The sequence below is a fragment of the Crassostrea angulata genome, chromosome 6 (genome assembly GCF_025612915.1).
Source record: "Crassostrea angulata isolate pt1a10 chromosome 6, ASM2561291v2, whole genome shotgun sequence".
Classification (NCBI taxonomy): Eukaryota; Metazoa; Mollusca; class Bivalvia; order Ostreida; family Ostreidae; genus Magallana; species Magallana angulata.
In genome coordinates, this window is record NC_069116.1 from 41,825,326 (window position 1) to 41,851,297 (window position 25,972).

The following is a 25,972-nucleotide window of genomic DNA, read 5'->3' on the forward strand; positions in this document are numbered from 1 at the left end:
TTTAAATTATCGTGCAATCTGCATCACGTCAGGGTCAGGTCAAGGCAAACAAAAAATGACATCACAACAAAATGATTCATCTGTCTGCCACATTTTTCAGCACAAGAGCGCGTGCGCATTCCGTCTGTCATACGGGGAATTTTTCGATCCAAGATGGCGCCGATTGGCGAAAAAGATGAGAGGATGGGCTCAACATTAGCAGATGACGATGAAAATGAGAGCCAAACTCTCTGGTATTTACTTAGATCTATCGTCTTGCTAATAGATATTTGCAAAATCAGTTCTTCACTGTTATCGCCTGCTTTGTACTTTTGAAATTCAGGTGTCGCATCTCATCTACAGCTCATCATAATTTATCGAGGAAAAATTATTGTTTTTATTTCAAATAAATTGATTGTTTATTTCCTTAGAATAGATTTAAAATTGTATATTTTACCTTATGACACAATACCGATTAACTTGCAATCATCTTTTTATCTTAATGATTATCCTAGTTCGAGTTTCCTCAACAATACACATTGTTATTTTCTTTCTTTGCTTTATTGGCGCTTAGGAAAATGGTTATAGATACATCACCAATTTATTATCGATATGTTCCCAAAATTTCATTTTAAGCTATGCTTTGTTGTGAATTTGGAAAAACAGCTGTCTCAGCCTAACAAATAAATTCATTTGACCTGTCTGTTGAATATCGATGAAACAGTTTATTAACATAAAGACAATGATTTGATGCAACTTGACTAAGTAAATGAGAGTACTTTACTTTTTCTTGTGTAATAAAACAGCTAAAATATTATTTGATTAACTAGTTTTTGATTGCAGATTGATATAAAGAATACATTTAATTGTCATTAAAATCTGACCAGATCTGATATCAAATGGGAAACAAGATGAAATTAATTAAATTATTCTGAATAATTAGATGGTACAAAATGTCAATTCTTGAAAACAATATTGCTTAGGACTTGTTGCATTGATTTTTTCATAATTCATTAAAGATTGCTCTGACTAGCATTATGACCTGAAACTGCTGTCTCTCTGAATTTTAAATATGTAGAGATCGAGTCTTACTCTACTGACTTTTCACAGTAACAGTGAATTGCTTTGCCCTCATTTTGTCAGTAGTGATGCAACAAGATTTAAATGTCATTCTGCATGGCTTTTTTTCTTTTGAGCCAATAAAATGCGCAATAAATCTCCTAAAGCCCATTTAGAAAACCATTTTGTAATGTTTTCACTAGCATTGAATAAACAACTGAAAATACAGGCACCTTTTTGCATAGATTTGTATTGATTTTTAAAGCAGTTTTTTTTAGTTATTAAACAGTTCATATTCTTTGATATTGCAGGGCCACCATCTTGGGAGAAGTTCAGTCAAGTTCAGCTACAAATTTGCCATCAACAAAATCAGTATTAGTGCTGGGTAAATTTGGATTATATGTATAGTGTTTGCTCAATTTCTCCTTTGAACAGATAACATCTATAATAGTTCATCAAGTTATTTCAAATGAAACTTCAGCTTAACACATTGTTCACAAAATTTAATTAGGTGACAATGAAAGTGGAAAGACTACACTAGTGGCTCGGCTGCAGGGAGTAGAGGAGCCAAGAAAGGGGTCTGGTTTGGAGTACTACTACATTGATGTCAAGGACGACTACAGAGATGGTGAGTGGAGCATATGCAGCTGGGTGGGGTTCAGAACCGCCTGGCAAAATTGAAATTTCTTTAAACTTTATAGAATTACCAAAAATATGCCTCTTACCTCCCTGGCAAACTCAAATAACTGTCTAATCCCTCCTGGAACAAATTTCTGGATCCGCGCATTTAAAGAGTCTGCATTCAGCATATATTGGAACTGAATACTAATCTAATCATTTCCCAACAAAATCTATTTTCCTTGATACATTGCCAGTGCACCAAATGTTTACTAGTACTAAGGACGACGGACCCAATTCACTTCTTTTCTATACGAGTATTAAAGGGGATCAAAATGAAAATGATTTGTTCACTGGCTCAAATTCTGTAAACTAACCTATGTAGATGGTTATAATTAACTTGAACTAATATAAAACTCACCACAGTACTTGACATCCCTTAAAGATATTTGTGCATGTTAAATAATGTTGAAAAGCATATTTTAGCATGTTAAATTATTGCAAGGCCAGCCACTACTTTGGCTACATAAAGTGTGTATTGATGACATTGAACAGCTATATATTGCGTCATAAGTAATTTTTCATTGACTTTTACTGATTGTGACATAACATTGAGATATCGATGTTCGTAACAATTACTCCTTTTAGCTGCACGATATATCTGCGCAAACGGAATTGGGTCCGTCGTCCTTAGATATTGAAAATGGATGTTTTCATGTTATTAGCTTATTTATTATTGGTATTGATCAACTACAATGTACATGTAATTGAAAAAATTGCCTTTCAGACCAAACGCATGCTGGAGTTTGGGTTTTGGATGGGGACCCCAGTCACACTGGCCTACTGAAGTTCGCCATCACGGAGGAAAACTTTGAAAACATTCTAGTCCTGCTTGTGGCATCCATGGCCAATCCTTGGTCTATTATGGAGTCTCTCAACAAATGGGCGTCGTATCTACGAGAGCATATAGACAGACTAAAATTAAAGCCGGAGGAACGCAGAGAATATGAAGACAGTCGTAAGCTTGATTGCTCTCAGTTATCTATTCATTTTTATTCAGGAAGGAAATCAAATATTATTGTCTGGAATTTTCAGTTGTTATCTTTAAAAAAAATGGGGACTATTTCATCCTGTATAAATGTATTTCCTGTGTGACTCATTCATTTTGAAATTGAAAGCGAATGCTAGTAGATCTGAAAATGTAATGGTTTACTTGAATATTGATATGGATGATTGTACATCATATTTCAGATATTTTCAGCGTTTTTAAATTAATTTTTTTTTTCGAAATTGATAAAAGTTTTGTTAGTTATTATGTTCATAAAATACCTATAAGAGTAAAGAAAATTTACTTCAACAGACTTGTTCTAATGCTTTAACTGTCTGACAAACTGAGCTAAGCAGTTAGACTACCCAAAAGTAAATAAAGTATTGGAGTAATAAGTGATGTGCACAATAAGATTCCTTAGTTAACACATTTTCTGTATCTTAATGACTCGACTTTTCAGTGGTCAGATTCTTCCAAGAGTACACAGAGCCTGATGAGAACAGCTCAGGGAGCCAGGTCCCCTCCCACAGGCGGGACGTGAACCCCCTCCACCCGACAGCAAGCACCACGGAGGAGGACAAGGTGCTGCTCCCCCTGGGAGAGGACACCCTATCACAGAATCTAGGAATACCTATAGTAGTAGTTATAACCAAGGTCAGAAGGGGTTTAAATTTTATTGCTTAAGAATGTAAAAATTTCTTATAGTAGTTAGGTAAGAATTTGAATCATTTTGGATTTCTTGCTAAAAAAGTTCTCAAATGCAAAAAAAAAATATATAGAAAAAGTGAAAATATTGTTTTGATTGTAGAATTAAAAGTACCGTAATAGAGTTAAAACTATGCTACATGATCCAAATACTTGTATGCTCCAATTTAAACAGATAAATGAAAGTGTGTAGGCAGTATTAAATATTTGACTAAATGGATTTTAGATAGTAATTTTACACATTATTATGATTGAGTAAGGCTGTTAGCAATTGTGCTAAAACAGGTCGTATTGTCATTGCAATTCAAAAATTTTGTATAATTGTTGGTGAATTTTTTCCCATTTCAGAGTGATGCAATCTCAACCCTAGAAAAACAGCATGACTTTAAAGAAGAACACTTTGATTTCATACAGCAACACATTAGGAAATTTTGTTTGCACTGTATCTTTCTCCCGAAAAATATAGTTATTTTCATTGCCTCTAAAAAATTTTCTTAATAAATTCGTTGCAAGGGCAAAATCCATATTACATTAAATCTAATTGAAGCATTTAATAGATCTTTTGCTGTACCTTTTCATTATTTTGTGAGTATTTCAATGCTACAATGATATGGTATATTTGAAAGCATCTCTTATAATTGTTCCTTAACTTAATTTCTATAGTTGGTGCATCTTTAGTTTATACTTCTGTCAAAGAAGAGAAGAACTGTGATTTATTATATAAATATCTAGTGCACAGAATTTATGGCTTCCCGTTTTCGTCACCAGCTTACGTAGTGGAGAAGGACTGTGTCTTTGTGTAAGTTAATTATTTTTATTAGTTTTTAGTTCATCTTCTATCTGTACACTATTGTAAAAAAAAAATTGCGGTGAGGAATTATTTTCCAAAAGAAGTACTATCTTGCTTCAAATGCATTCAACTTAAGGTCAGAGGATTTGTCCTTAATCACCATTTTTGTAATAATCACCATTCCTCGTAATAAAGAGTTCCAATAAATATAATCCGGGCAATCAACCCTTTCTGGGCTCTTCTATGAATGGAGAAAATTTTTGTAATTTTTTTATCTAAAAAGTTGCAGTAAAAATGGGGAAAAGTTATATGAAATTGAGGAACATGTCGTCTGACCTTAAGATTACTTTGCATGACGCAATTTTACAGAAATAGGATTTTTTTTTTTTCATGACAATTTTAATCAAGTAAACTTCGGGATACTCTACAGAGCAAGATTTGATGAAAATTACATTTCCACATGATCTATAATCTTTTTCAGCCCAGCTGGTTGGGATAATGATAAGAAAATTAGTATATTGTATGAAAATTTAAATACCATGAAAGCAGACGACTGCTACGAAGATGTCATCACAAAACCAATTACCAGGAAGGTTAGAAAATATACTTGAATGAGATAAAGTTAATTAAAAGTGATGTAATTTGATTGATGAATTATATTGTATGAGGTTTGAATTTCAGCCTGTACAAAGGGATGCTGAAGTGGTTGCTGAAGATGAACAAGTTTTCCTGATGAAACAACAGAGCATTCTGAATAAACAGCCTGCACCAGCTGGGGTAAGGACTTGAAATCGAATGTTTGTGAAATATCACAGCATTTACGCCTTTTGCATAATAAAAGTTATTTTTCGGTCTATTGCTAACATTTTGTCAAATCCTATTCATAAAGCTTGCTTTGTAATAATTTTTAACCGGGTTTTCCGAAGGAAAAATCCGGTTATTAAAATGGTGAAAATGGCGGGCGGGCGGGCGGGCGGCTGCCAAAAGGGTACCCTCATTGTATGGATAACTCCTCCTACAGTTTTCAAGATAGGATGTTGTTGTTTTGCAGATCAATTGTATATATATCAGAGGTGTGCATATTGCTAGGATTTTGATTTCCGATAATTTATGAAAAAATTACCAGCTTTTGAACTTAGTCATTTTTTGGCAAAATATTGCATATAGGGTACCCTCATTGTACGGATAACTCCTCCTACAGTTTTCAAGATAGAATGTTGTTGTTTTGCAGATCAATTGTACATATATCAGAGGTGTGCATATTGCTAGGATTTTGATTTCCGATAATTTATGAAAAAAATACTAGCTTTTGAACTTAGTCATTTTTTGGCAAAATATTGCATATAGGGTTACCTCATTGTACGGATAACTCCTCCTACAGTTTTCAAGATAGGATGTTGTTGTTTTGCAGATCAATTGTACATATATCAGAGGTGTGCATATTGCTAGGATTTTGATTTCCGATAATTTATGAAAAAAATACTAGCTTTTGAACTTAGTCATTTTTTGGCAAAATATTGCATATAGGGTACCCTCATTGTACGGATAACTTCTCCTACAGTTTTCAAGATAGGATGTTGTTGTTTTGCAGATCAATTGTACATATATCAGAGGTGTGCATATTGCTAGGATTTTGATTTCCGATAATTTATGAAAAAATTACCAGCTTTTGAACTTAGTCATTTTTTGGCAAAATATTGCATATAGGGTACCCTCATTGTACGGATAACTCCTCCTACAGTTTTCAAGATAGGATGTTGTTGTTTTGCAGATCAATTGTACTTATATCAGAGGTGTGCATATTGCTAGGATTTTGATTTCTGATAATTTATGAAAAAAATACCAGCTTTTGAATTTAGTCACTTTTTGGCAAAATATTGCATAAAGGGTACCCTCATTGTACGGATAACTCCTCCTAAAGTTTTCAAGATAGGAAGTAATTGTTTTGCAGATCAATTGTACCTATATCAGAGGTGTGCATATTGCTAGGATTTTGATTTCCGATAATTTATGAAAAAAATACTAGCATTTGAACTTAGTCACTTTTGGCAAAATATTGCATATAGGGTACCCTCATTGTATGTATAACTCCTCCTACAGATTTCAAGATAGGAAGTTGTTCTTTTGCAGATCAATTGTACATAGGGTATATCAGAGGTGTGCATATTGCTAGGATTTTGATTTCTGATAATTTATGAAAAAAATACCAGCTTTTGAACTTAGTCACTTTTTGGCAAAATATTGCATATAGGGGTACACCATTTCACTGGATATGGGTTGACATGGATTATGGATAAAGTTCACATAAAAGAAAACCCGGTTTGCTGTCACATTGACAGCTTTTCACTTGTTGTAATTGAAATAATTTTTTCAACTTTGCTTCATTTAATTCATAAATAGTTTTAAAAATTTGTATTATGCTAATGATTTATTATAGATATACTAAAAATTTGCCGCAATGATGCCCATTTTAAGATTTAACACAAATGGTACAGATCCTATGATTAATACACGATCGAAACTCGTACATGTATGTGAATCCTGCGGCAATGTTCCCTGCGTATGTTACAGGACTCTCCTGCGCGGCAGCCAGCAGGTGCTCCACCCAGAACCACACCCCCGCGAACCCAGGCCACCACTAACACGGTCACTCCAGTCAGCAGCTCTCCAAAGAAGGTAACCACCTATGTCCCACTCAATACATGTATGTCAACAGTGTGTTCATGTCCGGAAATGCATTCTTCTTGGGTTACAATTTTAAGTTTTATTTCATAATCTAAGCTTGTGTTTCAAATGACAGAATGAGATCAGAGTTTTCTGTGTACTAATAAGAAATGCATGCTCTTTGATGCAAACACATACACTTAAATGTATTAAAGTAAGAATCTTTTTCACTGAGAAAACTGCTGTGTCACATTGGTGGTATGAATTTTTAGTGCAATTGCATAAAAAATTAAAGTTTTAAATATTAAAGATAAAAATGATAGGATCTAAGACCTTATGTGAGATATTGGTTTTGACCTAAACAGTTATTTTAACTCGAGTCACTTCTAAGCATGCTGATATCACCGGCATGTTTTTACATGTATATATAGATAAAAAGAGGAAGAATAGTATTCACTTTAGGCAATGCTGTTTTTCACTTTATGAAAAAATTGAGAGAGAGTAAGGATAGAAATCACCTTGTCTGTCTTAGCAGCCTTTGACAATTTAAAACATATATACAAACATCAAAAACTTGTAAAACAAAGGTTGATCTATCCTTGATCTGCCATAACTGACCTTTGGTCATTTTAGGGAGGCCAAGTAAAATAAAATAACAATTTATCGGTAAATGAACTTCACTTTGCTATTATTAATTTTAAGTTTATTCATGACTTACTGATTTCCATAATCTGAGAGTTAAACATAAACCTTTCTTGAGATCATTTTATTTTAATAAAATCATTTTATTTTTGGTCTTAAGTGCCCCTCCTGTAAATTCATTTACTCATGAACAACTGTAGTTTGTGTAATATTTGATGTATGTCCCACATAACACTTGTGTTACTTATATATGCATAGATTGTTACTGTTGATCACTTGTATATATCTGATTGATTTATTTTGTGTTCTTTTTTCGTTTATGTTTGTAGAGGCTGGTAAGTTTCCATAGGTTGACATGTAAACTCTTAATGCACTCAGTTATCAGCTTATATTTTCAGCAGAAACGATGTACTCATTTTATTATACAAGTCTTTTTTATTCAATCTCTTTGATATCAGTTAAAACAAGTTCTTTGAAATATTTTTACCAACAAATGTATGATTGAATGTTAATTGCTTTGAGATGACATTTTTAATTGGATTGAATTTGAAATGTGACCTTAATTTTGGGCTTTGCAATATTCTGAGTTTTGACTGTGGTTCCCTCCTTTTGTTCGCAATGACTGTTAATTAATGAATGTAGAAGTCGTCTTGTCTTTAATGAACTGTGACATGGCCTGGAATGATAGCTGTTAGATTGCTGAAAATTTTAGGTTTTCTATGCTTTTCAAATTCTGTTTACCGTACATTGGTCCGTTCTATTTGGATGTGCATTTTTGAATAGATCTGTAACTGATTGCATTGCCTGAAAACAAAATCAAACAACCACTGGACATGAAATAAATATCTGTGCTAAACTGTTGCATGTGTTAACTCTTGAATACTTGTAGTAGAGATGAATGTATTCTTTTGATTTCTATGTGAGAAATTTGCTATCGTTTTATTGTACCTTGTGTGTACTAGCACAGGACTTTGCTTTTATAAGAGATTCTCTTGGGGGTGTTCTTCATATACTTAAAATTTTTCATACCCCTGTGTACTTCATATATGAAGTCTCATGACAAAGACACATTTTTAACTGAACTCAACCCCATCTAGATGTAATTGGTGTATTTCATTTTGATACCTGTATACCCAGTACCCATACTTGGAATCTTAATGTAGCACAACTAAAATACTTATTGTGCCAAACCTAACAGGCTTTAAATCTGAAAAAATAAAAAAAAAACAAGTAGATTCTAACAAATTAAAACAACAATTAAAAGTTTTTAAACAAGGTAATTTGTGGGGGATAGTAAGCATTTTTTAGGTTTTTTTTTTCACTTCTTTTCACTTTAAATATATAAATATACATGTATGCTAGATTTATGTATTTTATATAGAACAGAACCGAGTTCATGTAACAACACCTAGTATTATACTGTATCTCGATTACGGTAGTTAGCTAGTAAATGAAATAGAAGAAATAATTTAAAGTTCACAAGGTATATTTACATGTATATTTACAGCACTTCACATGGTTACTATTCCATGTAATTATTGTACATGTTATATTACCGGTACTTGTATAAGGGTCAAATATATATATTACAACATGATTTATTTGCATGTTTATATAAAATGGTGAAAGAATAGTCATTATTTCACCCACTGGAGTGATATAGGGGATACTGAACATGTAGAGTGTGTATGGAGACTGTTACTGAAGGTGATAAGAAGGTTAATTAACACTAACAGGGGTTAACGAACAAAACTAATCAAGTACAATTCTTATCCAAATGTAGTTGCAAATTGAATTTTGATTTTTACATGCATTTTGTGAATACTATGGGAAGAAAAATTTTCCTGATGTCTGCAACTTTGGAAAAATACAATTGCTATTTGCATTTATTTTACATTAAGGATATTTTTTCATGATAGTGATTGGTGTTCTATATGTTTCAAACCTGTTAAGAAACCTTAGTAATTTTCAAAATTTATGAATAAAGAATGACAGATGCTATTGAAAACTGATTCAGAAAGGCAACATATCTGAGATTTAAATTGCAATATTTGTAGATGGAGGCAGGCAAGGGAACTCCCACTAGTGAGGGCATGTTGGCAAACTTCTTCAACAGTTTACTGAACAAAAGCACTGCAAAGACACCAGGGGCTACAAAAGCAGGTAAGGGATCTGTTGAACTCTGAAAGTCTAGAGTGATGTCCCTTCTCCCCTGCTATCCTATTACATGTTATTGAACATGTACCTTAGCACTTACCAGTTTAATTTCCCCTGATTACCATTGAATAAATAAATAAAGATGATATTTTATCTAATTTGATATAATATTTACAAAAAAAGTTATTTACATGTACCTTAAGATATGTTATTAAACTTTGATCACCACAATTTTATTCACTTGGTGTTCTAATAAGCTGATTATACATTAAATTACTTAGCTGTTTTATACTTAATGTTATAAAAAGATCCATGGAAATCTTCAAGTGTTACCAATGATCTTGGCAAAGATTGGAGTTAATTTGATAATTTTAGATCTCAAAAAACCATGGCTAAGTGTTGTTAGAAATTGTATATTATTGTTAAAGAGTCAATTAAGGTATTGTCTTGCAATTGAAACCCGTTTCTATTCTCTACAGGGGATTTATCAGGTATGAGTCCAGTAACTAGCGTACTTACAAATCACACTGCTTTAGTCCTTCTCTCCTCAAATATCTATCAGAATTCAGGTGGAATGGAAAAAAACCCAACCCTGTCCTCCTACGATATTTGTCATGGCTATACTGATCTTATAATGTTAGCTGCACATGTGTAATATCCCATACCAAAAAAAAGTACATTACAGGCATACTTTTTGTCTAAAAATTTAGGTACAAAAAAAGCATAACTAAAGTATGCAAGTTTGGAACCATTTATTAGGCATGGTTCCAAATTTGCACATTCTAGGCATGCCAATTTTGTACTTATTCCTAAAATAAGTACAACATAGGCATGCTTTTTAAAAATTTATTTCTTTTAGAAAAAAATAAAGGCATATAAAAAGTACATAAAAAGCATGATGAAGGTATGTCTAACAAGTAAGCATGACTAATATGTGCCTAGCAATTACACACATATTGATGTACTATTATAGGCATACTTTAGGCACGTCTGTACACAAGACAATCTTATCATAGGCATACTTGATGTACTATTATAGGCATACTTTAGGCACGTCTGTACACAAGACAATCTTATCATAGGCATACTTGAGGTACTATTATAGGCATACTTTAGGCACATCTGTACAATTTAATTATAGGCATACATTTGGCACCAAATAGGTTCATTTCAGGCACAGTCAAAAGCATGCTTAAGGCATATCTTTACTTAAAGATGACAGCACAATTTAGGTATACTTAAAGTACATGTTAGGCACATTTTTATAAAAAGTAGGTATACTTTAGATACATATTAGGTACATTTTAGGTACACATATAGACTTACTTTACATGCAGAAAAAGCACAAAATAGGTACACCAAGGCATTGAAAAAGGAACCTTTCTGATAAATTGACTGACATAAACATGTTTACAACAACATATTTATATATTAAATCAATTATAAATAATCTATCTAACACATAAAAAGAGAAGCTACTATTTAGTATACTAGTACATGTATATTTCTTTCGTACTAAGAACAGTAAATAATGTACACAAAAGATTAACACAGGTGATACTAGCTACTATTACACATATATGTTACCTATGTACAGTGGTGATAGTAGCTACTATTATGTTATATACTGGTATGCATAAATAAGTTATTAATTTATCTATACTTTTAATAGATGAAATAAGCTACTATTCTGAATATGTAATTCATAATACAATGTTGAGTGGCCTCATGCCTCATACATAAATTATGGGGCCTTTGTTTCACTTTAGGTATTATCACAGATACACAAAATAATTGTCAATTAAATAACAGTTTTTCTTAACATCACACTGTGACACTCCCTCAGTCCTCAATGTCAGTCCGCAGGCTTTGGTTCAGTTTCTTCTTTTTTAAAGGCTACCAGTCCAGTAATCGTTGACCTCATGGCTAGCTTCACACATGACTCGCTGTCTTTTCCTTTTATCACCACATAGTCTAAAAGTATTTTGATACTATGGTTTAGTAAGAGCAAAGACACAAATTTATCAATAAGTAGTTGTTTGTACAAGAAATATATCAGTTTTCAAAACAAATTACAGTTTGCTTTAAAAAATGCCTAGAGCTTTATCACAGTTACATAAAATGATATAATTAGATTTAATGTTACAAAAATTATCGTAAGATAGACACTGCAAGGTCAGAGGAATTGTAAAGGGTGCCCAGAGGAAGAATATGCTAACCATGTTACTTTAAGATGAACACATTACCTATCATGGCCTTCACAATCTCCTTGTTGAGTCCTTCTTTTCCATTCACACCCATGACATTTCCCCGGTCAATCAATTCCTTATTGGTATAAAATACTGACATCAGATGCCGCGCCATTGCTGTCCCACTTGGCTTTTTGCTGGTTGATCTGATATCTCGAGGGTAGACGAACACTCCAGTGTGAGGCATCAGCTCCATCATCTAAATCAATACAATCAAAATTAAAACATGTCTTTAGAAGAAAAGCTTTATTCCGATATATTGTATTAAAGTAAAACATTTAATATTTAAACTCACATTTTCATAATTTACTTTAATTTACAAAACTGTTTGAGCGGTCTAATCGGTAAAGTTATATTACTTGCTTGCAATTTCTTTAGGAACAAGTCCTGCTCGTGGTCTACCATCAGACTGAGTTTTCCAGTTACCTTGAAAAATAAAAAATGAATTATAAACAAGTTATAAATAAATGGAAATATTTAAAAATTCAGATTAATTGCACAAAGCACTTTGGATAATACATACCATTTCCATTAAGACTTTCAGATTTAAGCATTTCTAATTCCTCCTGGGTAGCTTTCAAAAGATTCCTGGGTTCCTTTACTTCTTCATCTTTCTTCTTCAGTGCAGCCATGCATTTCTGAAGCTCATCACTTTCTTTACAAGGTGTATCTGGCTGTTTTAAAAAAGAAATATAGGATATTTAGATGTATGAAAATGTAGTAGACACAATCCTTTATTATTTAATTACTGACATGCATAAAATTTAAGTTGTCAAGTGTCTTGTTTCAATTATCAATACCTCATCATTAGTTGTTGTATATGTTGTCTTCCCAAGAAAATCATTCAAAATTCTCTCTCCTTCTTCAATGTCATCTGTCATTCCAGGGATCTGTAAAGGAGTTAGAATTAATTAAAACATCATTAGTAAATCACATCATCAATTTCATGTTTTCGTGGGAGACGTATTCTCATTTAGAATATTAACCCTTGATATCTCTGATTGTATATCTAACACATTTTTAAAAAATGGTCTATTTATAAGGCTGTCTGCAATTCAATACCTCTTTAATGCAAAAGGTGGCATTGAGAAGACTAGTTGAGGTATTGGGAGTTGATCCCTGCTGGGTGGGGGTATGTGATGGGTCACCCTGGGTTTTACTGGAGTGGGATTTGGCTTTCTGGGTAGCTGGGGTATTTGTGGGTGCAGTCTTGGGATTGGAGCTGTTGCCTTTGGTGGCTGGAGGATTTGGTGTGGACCCATAAGTGGATGCATGTTGAAATGCGGCTCCTTGGCTAAGAGGGAGGGGTTGGGAAGTGAATGTCTGAGCTGCCTGGGGATGAAATGTTGATCCTTGTGTGTCTGGGTGATGGTGTTTTTCTCCATGGGTGACACTGGGGTGGAATGGAACAAGCTGAGGGTCTGTAGGCTGGGTTGATGCTCCCTGGATGGGAAAGGAATAGGATGATGATCCCATGGTGACTTGGGGATGAACCATTGGTCCCTCGGTAGAATGGGGATAGGACTGGGACACCTGGCTAGTTGGTTGGTGGTATGGAGCCCCCTGGGAAGCTGGTAGGTGGCATGGAGCCTCCTGGGAAGATGGGGGATGGCATGGAGCCCCCTTGGAAGCTGGGTGGTGGTATGGAGCAACCTGGGATGAAGAGGGATAAATTGCTCCATATGTGACTTGGGGATGAAACATGCCTTGTTGGGTGACTTGGGTATATGATGGACCTCCCTGGTCGGCTTGGGGATAGGTTCCCTGGTTTGTTGAGGGATGGAATGTAGTTCCATGATTGATGTGGGGGTAAAATGTGGATGCCTGGGTGGATGGTGGATGATACTGACCTTCCAAGACTCTGCATAAAAGAAAAGTAATAATCAAAGTACTGAAGCACTGACGGGAGTTGATTTTATCGATTATCATTTATTTTAAAATCAGCGATATGTGATTTTGCATGGCAAGTACCGTAATCCGGTGAATATAATACGCACTTTTTCCCCAGCATTTTTTACCTTCAGAAAGGGGTGCGTATTATACATCCCTATAGGATTTGGGCATATTTTTTCCTAGCAGAAGCACAGGGTATCATACTGCCGTATTACCTATGCTGTTCACAGACAGAATCGATACCCCGCTATACATCGTAATATTCCTTCATTATCACATATATATTACTATGTAACCCCTTTAGGAAATCATTGTTATAGCATGTAATTAAAGAAAATGTACACTTTAAGTCTGTTAATAAATAAACTGTTTCAAAATGGCCTTTAAAAATTAATTTGAACTGCCTATTCTTTATCTTCGTGTACGCCGCCATTACAGCTGTTAGTAATAGAATGCGGACTTGGATGGCCACGTGCTATTTGACGCCGATCTTTGAAAACAGCTTACACATCATTTGGCTCATTTTTAACCATTTTCATTTAATGCTAATTAATTTATTGCAAATAATTATGAATATAAATGATTCTATAACCTATTCCGTTAATTGAAGCCATTGAAACAGTTGTGGTTCCCCACCGCTAACGCTTGACACCTTGGGTATCTCAGACACCCCCTTAGGCTATGTGTACTATACACAACACAACTATTTGTGCATATATTTTATTATGTTCCAGGCCTCTAATTGATCACTTTGATCGGAGTCATTTAAGAATTTAATTACATGTAGGTCCGTTATCTCCATACCTGTACATCGTCCGTTTTTCACTTTACAGGGATTGTAATGACTAAACAATTCTATCACGCTTGTTAAAAGTAGTTGATTTTATTTACGGTAGAATATTTAATACTAGGTCTATAAAAAAAACATTGATTACGAAATAAAGATATTACCGCGGTGTATTAGTTACAATAAATCCGTATCTAAGAAAATATTGTGTTTTTCTTATTTCCGGTAGCGTATTCCCGCGATGAAGTTGAGCGTGCATACAAAGTATAACTGCTTTGTTGATACTCAGGATTACCGTTTGGTCAGTTTTTTTGATGCGTATTATACATCCCAACAAGCTTTTTTTCACCATTTTCAGGCCCAAAGTGGGGGGTGCGTATTGTACACTACTGCGTATTATATTCACCGGATTACGGTAGTATCAGTAATCGAAATATTTCTGGGATATTGTATGGATCCAGGCAAGATTGAACTCTAGTTTTGTTCAACCAAACGCTCGACTGTCTCCGTTTATCTCCGACAAGCAAGAGAGACTCTCTGTTTTGTCAGATATTAACGGAGACAGTCGAGCGTCTGGTTGAACAAGACTATAGTACGTATGAAATCATACGACTACAAAAAATATCTAAACGGTTTGTAACATTTAAAATCTTACTATTTTCATGGTATTAATAAATAGGTTTTTCAGGAACTAAGTGTTGTCAGCGGTATTGTTTTGTGCTTAGGTCCAAACGCTGTTTCACTTTCGGTTTGCCCGAGTAAGTGCATTAGGAGAGTTGATTAAAATCAACTCCCAAAAATTAAGCCTTAAGAACCCACCTCAGAAATATGCTATACAAAATTTAATTAGGAAACAGTATGTCCTGCAGAGGGTCACTTCAGAGCAATATTTTGATTATGAATTAACATTAAATAAGCGTTTTACTGCCTAGAGTATCTAAAATGCATTTCTAAATCTAAAATTTGTAAGCATACTAGCAGAATTTTATTCTGTTCATCTAATGATTAAAGTGAGCAATGCGAAATGTAAAATTAAATAGCCGCTAGCCAGAGAACTAAGGAATTAATTTTGATGGCCGAAATCATTTTCAATTGCATAAATTGATTCTGGCTTGTTTTTTCATATTTTATTCAACTTTTATCTAATAATCACAATTTATCTGTTTCTTTAAAGTTAACAAACATACCTGCTCTTTGAAAACATTCAAAGATTGTAGAAACTCTGCATTTTTTCTGAGGTTCTCGTCTCTCTTCTTCACACTGGCTTCCCTTTTCTTCGGTTGTTCTGCTTTGTTTTCTATGGAGAAAGATATTTCATTACCGGTACTTGAAAAGACTTAACTATTTTGTCAAGATTGGTAGCTTATTATTCCACAAAACAAATATATTTGGCTTCTTATCCATGTTAATTGCAGAGATATTGATTGAAGCTTACTAAATTCAAAAATATATTCATTATTTGTCTTCTTTACAGGGGTATATAGTCATGATTTTTGTTAGATCATTAGGAATGCATTACTAAAGCATCATAAGCAATAAAAATAGAAAAACAAAATTTAGCCCAAAAGTGTGACCATGCTGCTTTAAAGGTACTTAAACACGATTTTAGATGAAAATTTTATTTTTCATTTCGTAAAATGGTTTACTTGTGTAATTTGAATGATTCACCAAAATTTGAATGTTAGAAATTAAATAACAAGCAAGATAAATTGCTGCTATGTAAACAAAGCTCGGGTCTTATATTTGTTTACAAATAATGTAAAGATATTATCATTTCTTTGACAAAACTTGTGGCAAACAATGTAAACTGATTTAATGTGTTCATAAATTATTTTATCAACAATAAAAAGCAATATTAGATTGAAACTTGTACTTTTATAACACATATTTTAACAATAACAGGACTCGAGCTTTGCTTAAAAACAAAGAAATCTAACCACCGTAACTCACTTGTTACTTGATATTTGACTTTCAACTTTTGACAAAGCTATCAAAATATCCATATTGACAATTCTAAATTGAAATAATTGTGTGCGAAAAATTTGAGCTCAAATCGTGTCCAAGTTCCTTTAACATGACAATGCAGAGTAAGTAATACAGTAACAGATATAAACCTTTGTTGTCAGATGTCTTTGATTTCTTTTGATGGTCATCCTTTTTTACTTGGCTCTTTCTTCCTCTTTTGGCAACAGGTTTGTCTAAAAAACAAATATAAAAATGCTATTACGAATTCCAATGATGCATTGTATTTTGAAGTCATTTACATGCCATTTCAATACTTGTCTTTTGTATAAATCATCTCATAGTAATTACTTTCTAAAACATGTTATTTAAAAGAACGCATATTTTTCTTACATACCCAAAAATTCTTGGGAAATTTTCAAAATAACTTAACAAATGTCTCTTTTTTATCCCCAATTTTTTTTTTTTTCAATATTTTGTTTTTGTTGCACAGTTAGGCTAAAACACAGATATATTACTCAACCACATCAATTATTTACTAGACTAAACCAGTCTATTTAATGATAAACTTGAAAAGCTGAAAGACCCTCTCATTTTGAAAAAAAAAAAATTATTTCCTTAAAAAAAAAGTGCATGTCAATATCCTAGTATTATGAGCATGAGCACTGATATATCAAAACTGGTATCTTACCAATGGGAACTGCAACATTGTTATTCAGATCTTGGACATTCACGTCTTCCACACTTTTTTCTGGAAAGAAAAATATAAAACACTCTCAAATTGTTACACAAAAGGACTTGCTGATCCTTAGCATTTATAATGTTCTTTTTATTGTAGTAGTGTCAATTGATAGTGAAAAAAGTTGTATATTATTACATAATAGGTTTTGTACTATCTGACTACAAAAATATATTGGATTTATCAATCTCATGGACAGTGATGCGAAGCCGATAGAACTAATCCTATCTTTTGTGTTCTCTCTCTTTCCCCCGCAGAGGTTTGACTTTGAACAAATCTCGACCCTTCTCCAGAAACAACAAAGTGACGTTAGGGAAACTAAGTACTCCAAATAGTTTAAAAACATACAGAACCCATTTTTTGTATAAAATATTATGAAGTGTCATGGTAAGTAATGAAGCATCGTCCATATTTGCCAAATGTAAATTCGTGACATTTGGAATGGTAATAAGTCAACCTAGGTACATGTATTTCACTTAATAAGTGATTTTAAGATGCATAATTACCCTTCTGTTTTTCATTTTTCTCTGCAATGTATTCCTCTGCCATTTTCTCCAATGCTTTCTTTCCCTCTGTTGTTGATTCTAAATCATGGTAAGAGAAAACAGATTAATTTATATTTAAATTCATAAAATGATAATAACAATACTATTTATAGTTCAAATTAAATTTTTGGGCGCAGAGGGCACACAAGACTACAATAGTAAGAGAAAAATATAACTATGTACTTCTACTATAGGTTGGGTGCACGTGCATTTAGATCTGCACTTCAATTTGAAATAAACAACAAAGAATTCAGTTATAAAAAGCCTATAACAAAATAATTCGTTTTTTAACTAAAAAACTGATATGCATGCCTTAAAAACACAAACCTTTGATCATCAAAATCCGTGCACTATGGATTCCTGGAAAGCCATGGCAGCTAGCTTTCACCGTTTCACCCACGTTGTAGCCGTTAAAATCTTTCCTCGGTTCTTTAATTCGAGTCAGACTGATTGTGCTTACTTTTTCTTCGTCTATCCATTCCACAAGCGCGTGCATCTTGTTTGTAAATATGGGTAAATTATTCCTTATTCCCTTCGACCTTTTGGCCTTTCACCTACGGTCTTGCTTAATTTTTCAAACTGGTCAATGTGACCAATGAAAATGCTTCGTTTTCCCGCAAAGACTTTTGACCAATCAGCGAGGAGAATGCTTCAACATCGGAAATTAATAGACTATTGAAATATAGTTTAATTGAACTTATAAGATAACCAGTTGATAATAATTTGTGGTTTTCATATATAATAACATTTATCAAACTGTCGTCACTTCACTGATCGATAGTTAAACCTTTATAATGAAACTTCGGCAATACGGAAAATGCCGATCTCTTTTCTTCCGGTTACAACATCCGGTAAAATCGAAGAAGAAGGCGCCATTATTGAATGTAGAAACATGAATCCCCAAAAACGCAGTCGGTATAAAGTTTATCTCGCTGATAAATCTGTCCCAGTTCCGAAAGTTTCGCTTTGGCGAATGACGAAAGAAGAAAATACATATGATGAACGCAATGAAGCCTCCTTCCCAAGAGACCATGTCCGACGATGCTCCAGTGAAATTCATAGATTCGTTTCACCAGCAAGCATTTCCCGACAACCTGGTTTGTTTTATTTAACGTAACTATTTGATTATTTCTATTTAAACATGACCATAATTGTATAATTATTAAAGTATTAATGATACGGATCGCAACAGGTGTGGCATTCTCTTTTGAAAATTGAGATGTAAACCTAAATGTTGAATATGAGATCCAGGGGCGTGGGTGCAGTCAGCCCTATATTTTATCACAAAAAGTCCCATCTACACATGAATACAAAAAAGCAAATTTGTGTTTCTAAATATAACCATGCCGTAAATTTAATGTTGCATAATAATCTCAATATTTTGTGAATATGCATAAATGTAATGTTGGTTTTGATAAAAAATCTTATTTTCCTTTTTTAGAATAAATATTGTATATTTACAGGGTGTACCTAACATTTCTGATGCTGAAGAAGAGCAAGGAGAATTTGCAAGCAAGGCCATTAGAGGATTGAAGATGAGGACTTTGAGCAAGATGAAGACTGTTGTGATAGTGATCAGACCAGTGTCCCTTCCAATGCAGGTATAAAACAATAAAAAAAAAAAATCCAGTAAGTTATTGATTTTTTCATGGAGGCATTTTTTAATTTGCATGTTTGATGTCCATTAGAAAAGTTTCAATGTCTCATTTTATTTGTCATATTTAATTAAGAATTAAACAGCAATTTAAGAAGTTCACCAGGATATGAAGTTATCTGGTCACATGGTCAAATCTAGTGAAGCCCAAAAGGGCTTCTCAGAAGATTTGATCACTTACCAACCAACTTCATTTCCCGGTGAACTTTTTGAGCATTGCTGTTTATTACTTATATTTATGTTTGAGAAAGTCAAATTGGAAAGAACTGTTAAAATTACCTTGATTTTATGTTTACAATAATTAAAGCGACAAGCAATAAGCATGAGCTATTTTGTGTGTTCTGTTTTATGATCTAACAATGATCATAGCATGTGCTCATTACTTGTGGGTAGGATTATTGTGATCAGAACATAAAATCTTGGTAATTTTAAAAATTCTGAATTGTCTTTTTCAAATGTAACTATAAGTAATCACCTGGATATGAACTTGGTTTGTGCGTGATTAAATCTTCTGGGAAGCCCTTCAGGCTTCAAGGATTTGATCACCTGACCAACCAAGTTCATATCCTTGTGACATTTTAAGTTGTTCATTTCTTAAAATATTCTGAAAAGTGTATATTAAAATAAAAAAATCATCTCATTTCAGGAAATACGTTGGAAGCTGATCAGCCTCTATACAGTGGAGCTACTATAACCCTGGCCACAAGCATGATTCTGCTGATTTCGTATGCAATGCAACACTCTTTGACTGGGGAAGCCATAGCTGATCTACTGGTCCTGATAGACCTGCATTGCCTCACACCAAATCTGTGCCAGCGGAACATAAAAACCTTCATGGACTTCTTTAGGAACTGTAAATCACCTTTACAGTTCCATTACTATTGTGAGAACTGTTACTGAGTTCCTGAATTTCTTAAAAATATTAAATATGTACTCTTAAATGAAACCAGCTGTGTAATGGTAATTGTAATAAATAAAATGTTATTATTGCCTCTGAGAGCACTGAATCTATCATTTTCATTTTTGGCATTAATATGTCTGATTTGACTGTCTTTCAAATTTATAAAGCAAGTAATATGTATGATAGATTTGTGTGCAAAGGTGGCATATTACATGATGACTGTATATTGCATTTTGTTTTATTTTTACTACATGTACTATAAGTCAAAATTGTTATGTGCAGGAGTAGTATTCAAATGAAAGTGTATGGAACGAAATACTTAAAAAAGTTAAATGAAAAAATAAATGCATGCATAAAATCTCACTAGAACATACAATGAAATGTAGATACCGGTAAATGAGATTGGAAATGTTATTCGGCAAATTCTTTAAAAAATCATTAAAAAAAAATAAAAATAAGACTATCTCCAAAAAGGCACACTTTTGGTACACCAGCTTTAGTTTAAAATTACTAAGTCTAAATTAGATACATTTTAGGCACACTGAAAATTTTCTAAGTCCATCAGGAAAAATACTTAAAACAGTTAAAAATTTCTAAGTTCCAATTAGGCACATGTTAGGTACCTATAAAAATATCTAAGTTAATAATAGGCACATTTCAGGCACACTGCAAAAAGACAAAGTCCAGCATAGGTATCTTATAGGTACACTGCAAAAAGTTTAAGTCCAGCATAGGCATTTTATAGGTACACCATGAAAAAGATAAGTCCAGTATAGGCACATAGTAGGTACATTGAAAAAAATATAAGTTCATTTTTGATACTTTTGAGGTAAGCCCTTTTTTGTACCTATTTTAATAGGTACATATGAAGTACTCTTTAGGCACAGATAAAGTATGCCTATATGTACTTTTTTTTGGTATGGGATGAATTGAAAGGGTGAAGAACTTGATTGTATTATTATTATAACTACCGAATGTGTTCAAGCCTTGAATTGCCCTTTGCCCCCCCTTTCTAGCACTGTATACATTCCTTTCTAATGAAGCATGTTGGTCGTGGTTTAGGTGGTAGGAGGATAAATTTGCATGCAGCAATGGAGCAGGAAAGTGATAGGAATGTTTTGAGTGTTCGTAGACCTGTTATGCAAAAATCCAGAGGTAACCATAGAGACGTGGGTCGTTGGAATAACCCAAGCAGTTTTCACTGGAAATTGTTCAGTATTTTGAAATTCATACTCAAAATTCAACCTATGTCTATTTTATTTGTAATTCAAATCTAAAAGTATATCATTCTAGACATTTTATTTTTTTGCAGTCTGAAATTGATGTAAATTGCTCTTTTTTCGTTATCCATTTTCAATAGGTTGGGCCAAATTTGCATTCCTACTTGGTCCAATTTGCATAGAATCTTGATAAATATGATAATCATTTATTTAGTGAATTGGTTTCCTGTGAAGACTGCTCTAGGACCTTCTGTAGAGTTTCACTGCTCTTTGTTGCCGCTGTTACTACAAATACAACTGCTACTTGCTGATGCGTTCTTGTGAATATAACGTCTTAAAATCATAAATGGTGTTTTATATTTATTTACAAAATCTGACATAGGAGTGTGTTGATCATTTTTTGACATTTAATGGTTTGAAAATATGTATTTTTATGGTAAATTTATGGATAACTTATAAAATTTTAATTAATCCATCAGTTTTGACTAAAGCATTAACCAAGTACTGAAAATTGAATTGCTTTGTTTCAAGTAATGGTAATATGTCTGAATGTTGGGTTAAAAGAAAATGGGGTGGGGTTTTTTTATTTCACACATTCACCTTTCCTCATGCACAAGACAGACATATTTTTTAATATGAAATTCCCTGCAAACTTCACTCACTGATATACAAGTACAAGTAGTCACCAGGTAGGATTTGTGGAGACACATTTACCAGACAGGTAGGTGTCACAAGGGGACTGAAAGACAATCACAACTAGTTGAATCTTCTTCGCTGAGATATTTATGTGGAATTTGTACAAGGCTAGAGGTACACAAGCTGTTTGTAGGTAGTTCATGTATCATCTTACACAGGGATTAATAACCCTAGTTTTTGGAAAAAAATTTCAAAATAAATTTTATACCCATATGTTACTCATTGGGTCTAATTTTAGTGCAAATTACCTGGTATTCCTTTTTGTGTAATATGTTTTGGGCAACAGAACCATTGCAAATCTTGAAGAGGCCTTATCAATCCCTGTCCAGCCTCACTGCATGTGAAGTGAATCAAGCTTTCAGAATTTCTCACACGTCAAAATGCTGAAACAATTCATCATCAACAAACATTATTTAAGTTTAATGACAGAAAAGGTAATATATTTACCATTTTGTGCTTTCATGCTGTAGTTTTTGGCTGAATGGCTAAATATTTCGGGGGTAAATTTTGTTCCCTGTAAAAAGCTTTTGAGTAAAGGGGAAATTGCTTGGAAAATAGACAGGTTTATGACATGTTATTTTCAATATATTAAATGAAGAAAATATTTGAATGATTTCTGTTTTTAGACAAAGCTGCCGTGTCTAGAGAAGCCGCAGCAGAACTGGAGCGGTTACAGAAGAGCAAGAAAATGACATCAGAGGCGAAGCCCAACGGTCCCGACAGCGCAGCATCGTGAATAATAATCAAACACCACACAGATTGACAATATACAATGGCACTTGCTTCCTGTCTGTACATAAATCACGGGGACCAGGTGCCGGAACTGCTTCGTTTTCTGTGATGCACCATATGATAAGGAAAAGTCTTTAAAAAATGCCCTGGATGAATATTATATAAGAGTGTCCATATGATATTCATATGATTTTTAATGGTTATCATATGATGGGATTTCACTGGAAAATCCTATTGCTGTGGCTCTGACTGCCAGATTTGTGTTTAAACAAAATTGTAGAAGATGCATCTGTTGTGATATTCAGACAATAATAATAATTTTCTGCACCAAGTCCCAGAGTAAATTATATAATATGTATATAGAAAAAATTTGTTTGTGTGTTATACAAAGGGGCACCACCCGTACACACTTAGCCAGATTGAGAAAGAAGAAATAATCCTCTCCACAAGTATTTAATTTAAGAAGTGACCATGCGTTATGTGTATATATATACATATATTGTGAAAAATGGGTTGTTTTGTTTAGGTATAAATGACTTTTGTTAGTCATAAACCCTGTAGTATTTATTTATATTTACTAGGTTTTTGCTTGCAGCCTTTATTTTTATATGAGGTTGGGTGAATCGGTTAGAATTTTTTTTTCTAATGAGAGGGGGAAAATCATGTAGTCTTTGATCCAAAAAAAAAAAAGACCCAAATTATCTGCTGAAGATTTACTCAAAAAATATTTTTCATTGGTTTAATTAGTTACTAGATTTAATAGAAATTCCTTTCCAGTGTAAAGAAGTTTTTATCCAAGTATTAAACGAACATACAACATGTAGTTGTGTAAAGGAAATAATATCATCAAATTTTTCAGTAGTAAAAGGTTGATGTCTTCCTAATGTAAATTCAGCAAATTTTGAAATATTGAATACAATGTACTTTATTTATTTGCTTGAAAAAGCTGTGTTGCAATGAATTTACTTACTTTGTTATCTCCCTTGACATAAATGCTGTATATCTTAAAATGGTTACAAAATTCCATCCCACAATGGGTAGAGAGGTTGGATTTATTATAAAATTAAACATGGTCCCTTTTTATTTACCCCCATATAGATGCTTGACAAATAATAGTGCATAGAATTAATTTTTTTTATATAATTAATTTCAGTATTGTTATTATTAATGACATAAGTGACAGGGCTATGATAGATAAAGAAGAAGAAGAGTGGGAAAGAGAAACCTCCCATTTATTTCGGAGAGCTGTACGCTGATGTCTCATATCACATGGGAAGCAATAGTGCAATATTTATATACTTTTATTTCTCAGTAACAGTTGTCAGTGTTAAATGGTGCAGATGTTTGCTACAAGTCAGATACATTGTGAAGTTCTGGGTTACATTTTTTGTTTTTGTGTGTGCATAATTGCATTATTGTATGCTGTATTTGGTATTTATTGTGAAATATTGATAATATTAAGAGTTGTATACTTAATGATAATGATGAAATAATGATTGAAGACTTATTGAATTTGATGTAAACTTAATCTATGTGTATTTCATTTCTTTGTAATGTACAACTACACATGTACATAAAACATAGCAAAAATTTTAAAAAGGTGACCAAAAAAAATGAAAGGATAATGATATTATAGAGAAACCATGATTAAGTGTTTGGTTAGTGCTAAGATACCGTGTATTTAGATAATTTATGTGTATAAATAGTGGTATATTTTTAATCTTGAATGGTGAAACTGCAGGGAAATTGTATTTCTCTTTCAAAAGAAAAGACTATTTGTATTACGCTATGTAACTGACCAGAATTTTTTTTTCAAAACAACTGTACCATTGTTTTTTGTTTTTTTTTGGGGGGGGGGATTCTTTTTTTCACTCTTTTTAAACTGCTTTGAAGATAAAACCAACTCATCATAATCAGTGAGATTTTATGTTTTTGGAATTGAGGAAAAAGTAATATCGAGTATTGTTTATGTAGCAAATTTTTTTTCTGTCATTGCCAGTAACTTGGAAATTAATGTTCATTTTCATTCAGATTTTTTTTTTTTTGTGAGTCTTGCCTTATCAAGATTTGTAGAACACTAAAGCTAGTCAAATGAGTTCATAGCACAAGTTATTGTTTGTAAATGTTTTAAAATGTAGATTTGTATTTTTTACATTCACAGCTTAGATCATATGAGTACATTCCATGTAATGTCAGATTGTACAATGAAATTCACTTATTTTTCTTCTGTGGAAAATCAAATACTTTTCAAAAAAAAAAATCAGAGCTCAAATAATTATTAAAATGCCTTCGTGTTATGTTTGCACACCACATGCTAAATACTCTTATTTTACCTGAACTATTTGCACTTGGTTAGCTTAGAGTTTGATTATACCTCAAGTTGTGTAAAACAAAATCCTAAATGATTTATATTTTTGTCAAATAGCATTGCTTCCTAATGTCATTCTGAGGAATTTTGTGATAAAGATGTCACTGTTGTTAAGTGTAGGATTGTATGGACTATGTGTTTATCGGTCAGTAAATGGTCAGAAACTAATATGACCTTGACCTGTGGCAATGTCAAGTGGTACAGGTACACAAGTCGCAAATGAAACCTTTCAAGCCTTTTTATTCAAGCCAAAGCCATATTGTAATGATTAGCTACATTTAATGGGTCATGGATTTTGTTTACTTGAAAAAAAAATTAAATGTTGAAACATCTTGGTTTTGTGTGTGCATGTTTTCTTTGTCAGAGATGAAAGGAAGGTGATGACATGCCAGTCAAGATAGAGCCATGTCGTAATTTGACAGATTATGCAATCTGCTCCTTGTATATTAGTATTAAACCAAGCAAAAACCACCCAAAACATGCAAACATTGGCTTTAGAATGATAATTTAAGTAGAGACATGTGTTAAAGTTATTTGGTGTTTTTAGTGGTAAAAGATTGGGGG

General features: G+C 33.1%; 1 protein-coding gene and 1 long non-coding RNA gene across 5 annotated transcripts; both read left to right on the forward strand.

Moving 5' to 3' along the window:
* Positions 1-34: 34 nt before the first annotated feature.
* Positions 35-25,743, forward strand: LOC128187067 (cytoplasmic dynein 1 light intermediate chain 2-like). 4 transcript variants are annotated; one of them, XM_052857154.1, is made up of 14 exons: positions 35-233; positions 1,350-1,423; positions 1,550-1,666; positions 2,444-2,674; positions 3,165-3,358; positions 3,758-3,851; positions 4,073-4,208; positions 4,681-4,792; positions 4,881-4,976; positions 6,771-6,875; positions 9,563-9,668; positions 10,142-10,153; positions 21,455-21,547; positions 22,935-25,743. In XM_052857154.1, the coding sequence occupies exons 1-14, from the start codon at positions 154-156 to the stop codon at positions 23,042-23,044; spliced, it is 1,560 nt and encodes a 519-aa protein (XP_052713114.1). In that variant the 5' UTR covers positions 35-153; the 3' UTR covers positions 23,045-25,743. The 4 variants fall into 4 exon arrangements, with proteins under 4 accessions (XP_052713114.1, XP_052713115.1, XP_052713116.1 ...); XM_052857155.1 differs by lacking the exon at positions 10,142-10,153; XM_052857156.1 differs by lacking the exon at positions 21,455-21,547 and having other exon boundaries at positions 93-233.
* LOC128187069 (uncharacterized) lies at positions 13,859-21,448 on the forward strand. The gene is made up of 3 exons (XR_008244030.1): positions 13,859-18,934; positions 19,301-19,438; positions 20,138-21,448. It is a non-coding gene; the product is annotated as an uncharacterized LOC128187069 (long non-coding RNA).
* Positions 25,744-25,972: the final 229 nt, after the last annotated feature.

Bases quoted from the DNA above. Each gene is read 5' to 3' on its own strand.
- LOC128187067 (XM_052857154.1), top strand. From the start codon at position 154: ATGGCGCCGATTGGCGAAAAAGATGAGAGGATGGGCTCAACATTAGCA. The intron at 4,793-4,880 runs GTTAGAAAATAT...TTTGAATTTCAG, and splicing joins CAAAACCAATTACCAGGAAG to CCTGTACAAAGGGATGCTGA. The intron at 21,548-22,934 runs GTAACCATAGAG...TTCTGTTTTTAG, and splicing joins TGTTATGCAAAAATCCAGAG to ACAAAGCTGCCGTGTCTAGA.